This window comes from Penaeus monodon, chromosome 20 (genome assembly GCF_015228065.2).
Source record: "Penaeus monodon isolate SGIC_2016 chromosome 20, NSTDA_Pmon_1, whole genome shotgun sequence".
NCBI classification, from domain to species: domain Eukaryota; kingdom Metazoa; phylum Arthropoda; class Malacostraca; order Decapoda; family Penaeidae; genus Penaeus; species Penaeus monodon.
Genome location: NC_051405.1, coordinates 2429573 through 2433796, shown reverse-complemented (window position 1 = coordinate 2433796; position 4224 = coordinate 2429573). Strand labels below are relative to the sequence as shown.

The 4224-nt window shown below is 42.7% G+C and overlaps 1 protein-coding gene across 1 annotated transcript in view; it reads right to left on the bottom strand.

Annotated features, from left to right (window-relative positions):
- Positions 1–6: 6 nt before the first annotated feature.
- Positions 7–4224, bottom strand: part of LOC119585580 (putative elongator complex protein 1) — an 8491-nt gene continuing 4273 nt past the window's right edge. The window contains exon 4 of the mRNA XM_037934248.1: positions 7–3939. Within this exon, the coding sequence (XP_037790176.1) occupies positions 154–3939 (3786 nt within the window). The 3' untranslated portion in view covers positions 7–153. The remainder of the gene's footprint in view (positions 3940–4224) is intronic.

The window sequence follows — 4224 nt, the reverse complement described above, 5'->3', positions numbered from 1 at the left end:
AACATTTATTCTTACTGTGACACAAAATATACACAAAATCTGATTTTGGTGAGAAAGAAAATGTTATCTTATTGATAATCACTGAAAGGAATAAGAAAGCATCAGTTTTTTGTCCTCCTTTCTCAAAGTCTCAATTAATCAAAATGGTTTTGATCACTTCTGCTTCAACATATGCAAAGCCCAATTCTTAGGCCTCGTTACGGGTGGGGGATGGCGATGACACGGCTCAAGCTCTTTCACTCTCTGTGTTGCAAACGGAATGTGCCTTGGATCATTCCTCTCAAACAAGTTGACTGCCCCATCAGTGGTAAGGTGAGGGCCAAACTGTGGTTCTTCTTCATCAGCCTGCACATCTGGAGGCCAAATCTTTTTCTTGTTTTTGTCAATGAGATCCAGCAAAGCAGAGAACTTGGTTTGCAACTCTGCGGCCTTATGATCAATGCCAAATGTAACGAGACTTGTCGCCAGAGCGGTTACTGAGGTAGCCATCTGGTCTGCTGTGGTTATGGTTTCGTGCAAAGCAACAACGAGCCCAAGGTCTTCGTAGGCACTGCCCTCTTTAGTGCTATATTTCTTGCGCTCCAGTTTCTTTCTGTTCTTACTAGAACGAAAGGTCTTCCCTGACACGGACGAACCACTGCGAGATCCAACTGTGTGGCTTTGAGTGTATGAGATGCCTGTTACTGTGCTTGTATCTGAGTATAGGTCACTATCAAGGTTTGCTTCTCCCCTTCCTTCTAAGATATCAAGGTGCTGCTTTTCTTTCACTTCTCTCGCAATCTCAAGACGAGAGCAGTAGTGAGTGAAGGTGTCTCTAAGTCTATCAAGTTCTTGCAAACAAGTTTCCCCCTGTTCTATGCATCCAGGTTTGATATTGGTGTCAACAAGATCTGGGCGTCCATATCTATAGGCTACTCTTAGCGCATCTTCCCACTGACTTGCCTTCACCAGGAGATCGACAGCTTCCTCCTCATTTTTCAAATAATCCTCATAAATCCAGGCAGCATCAGCATAGAGTCTTCTATCTTTCAGGTTCTCGACTAATGCGTAACATAAATCAGTCATTTTCTCCTTGTTGAGCTTTAACTTTGCTCCCATAACCAATACCATCTTCCAGTTTCCTGACAACCTATAAGCATTCATGGCATCTTCCATCCTCTGTGCACGCATATACATCATACCTGCTTCATTATGATGCTGTCTTGACATCAGATAGCTCGCATAACTTTCACATACTGCTTGGTGCATATCATGGTTATTTGCAAACATCTGCAAAGCATCCCTATACAGATTTTCAGATACAATGAGGTTCATACATTCTTCCATGTGATCTCTGCCATGACCTATACACTCAAGAGCTTTTCTGAACCTTCGGAGATGTACGTTTATCTTGAACTTCATATAATCTTCTTCTAATTTCCTAAGTTCATTTAAAAATGGTAGATATTCCTTGGGGTCTTTCTGTGATTTTTCTGCCACCATCATAACTAAATCAAAGTCATAGGTACCAAGCGCAACATCAAATAGCTCATTCACATCAGCTATGTACAGTAAATGTTTGAGTCCTTCTTCAGCAGAAACTACATGCTTGTTATCCTTTGTGTCCTTGAGTTCTTGGACCGTCCTCAGAGCAACGTCCATCTGACTCTTGGTCATTTTTACATATGAAGTTAGAATTGGCAGAAGGAACTTTTCCTGGTTTACTTTCATCATTGCTTCCCTTATTGCTGTGCATACTGCATCAATCTTGTTGCTCTGAGGGTATGGCCTCTTGGTCTGTTGCTCACTATAATTAAAGAAGTACATTGTGTTTGTCACGTCAACTTCACTTAAGTTTGCTATGAACAAATCCAGCCAGTGAGAATTGTCAATATTTTGCACAAAGTGAACAGTGTGCTTGAAGAAATCCTCCGGGTTGTGATCATATAAAAGATTCAGATCAACACGTTGTTTCCGCATGATGTCAATTGCCTGGTGGTAATTGTGTTCATTTAAGAGGCGTTTTATCAGATGGACTGCTAGAGGCCTTGGACTTATAACTTCCAGGTTGCCACGTGGCATCTGAAGGACAACTCTCATATCCAGGGGCACTGCTGTCACTAACTGGGAGCCTCTTTCCACCTTACGTGCGCTCACTGCCCACGAATCCTCAATCTTCCCCTCCAGTAGTTTTTCAAAAGCTTTTCGCATCAAAGGAATTGTGAGAAGTAAGTGATTTGAAGAAGTTACAAGCAAATGACCATTATGAATATGGAAAGAAGTACAATTAGGAAGAAGTTGCTTGTCTCCCCAATAGAGACGATTTCTACGCGTCAAACCTAAAACAGCAACATCTGTTCCTTCGTCAACTGGGGCTACTGCTAATTTCTGACACACAGTTGGAAACTGCACTTCACGTCCATCTACTTCAAATGGTTCTATTTTCTGTAACCCCAGATCAGCTTTTACAAGAGCTCCAGAAGTTAACTGTAAGACCAACATGGATCCATCTGGAGCAGAAGCAACACTTAGGACTGTGTCCTCGAGAGGTAAAACAGTCCTCACAACTGTTCTGCCTGCTTCAGACCCTAGTGACTGTAAATCAATGACAGCCATAAAACTATTCTCTTCTTTATAAAATGCTATCATTGTATTTTTGGATACCCATAGCCAATTATAAAGCAAAATGGACTCTTTGGGTTTTGGCTCAATTTCCCATTCTATCTGATGTTGAGCAAATACTCTGTGAACTTTTACTTTGATAGTAAACCCGTTCCCTCCTGCTCCGGTAACTTGAACCCCACAACCTTGATCGTCTAAGTTTTCATCGCTGGCATGAGCCTGCGTCAGAAAAGAGAGGATGCCTGACCCATGAACAACACACAGGTTGTTACTGTTACAACCTGGAGGGTCAAAAGCCTCAAGGAAACCCGAATCCTCGACACACAGGGAGCTGTCTGGCGATGCCTCACATTTCCTGATAACTGATGGGGCAAACATCACAGCTTGGATGCAGTCCTGGAAAGTGATCACATATGCGGACATCGGTGGCGGTACCACAGCCTGCCTGAATGGGGTCATTTTCAATTTGGTTCCATCAATCACTCCAACCTGGGCCAGATCTGAGACACCTTGTCCTTGAGATATGTCAGTGTGAAAAGTCCAGCTGTAGTAATAATACTGAGTAGCAGTTAGGAGGTATAGAATGAGAGGAGCCTCATTATCCCAACAAATGTGACAAATCTTCTCATTATATTTGAGCTCTTGTTTCAGATACCAGTGGTAATTTCCTGTTGTCCAAAGCTGGATAATGCTGGATGTTACTGCATTGTTTTCAAGCTTCTCTAGCCAGACTAACAACACAGTGGAATCTTGGTTCCACATGACTTCCTTCACGAGCACTTCCGAAGGCTTGAATGGCAGAGAAAATTCCCCATGTCGGAGACCATTTTTCTCAAAAAACACAATATCGTGTTTGTTTGGGAGCCTCTGCGATGAGGCAATTAAGCTACCTGATGGCTTCCAGGACAGTGAGTGCTCAAGGCCAGAAGTCTCTTCACTTGTATATTGCAAAACACCTTCATTGTTTATCACTCTTATCCTGCGGCACTTGCTTTCACTAGTGACATAACTGACTGCAAACATTTGGCCGTCTCCGCGCCAACTGATCCGAGGCTTAAGGTCGTCCCATTCTGACACAGGCACAGCTGCGCTCTTCCCGCTCTTTGCCGCAGCTTTGCCCTGCTGGCCGTGGAACTGCGTCTCCTTCTTCCCCCACCCAATGTTAATGAACTCACTCTCACCAAAACCATCATGATTGAGTGGAAATTCAACAAGAGGATCGAACTCTGCTGTCATCATAACAACACTGGAATCCCGAGTGACCAGGACAAGGAGTTCCTGGTCGGGGCTCCAGCAGGCAGCATCTAAGCCCGCGGAAACAGATCCGACAACTTCAACCTGTGAAATTAAGGACACGCGTTAAAGAGTGAAAGCCCAAGGAAAATATCAGTACCCATTTAATACAGAGAAACTGCATGATCTTTCAATATGGACAGGATTACTTATCATATCTCGAGAAGTCATGTATGTGTTGATTATAAGAGGAACAAGTGAGATTAACAAAAATAACCATCAGATTATATGGCATTACTTAAGTTTCGGGAATTACCAGAAAAAAGAATTTCTCAATCTATAAAGCTTATTCCACACCCTATTACAAGAACTAAAGTAAAAAAAAAAAAA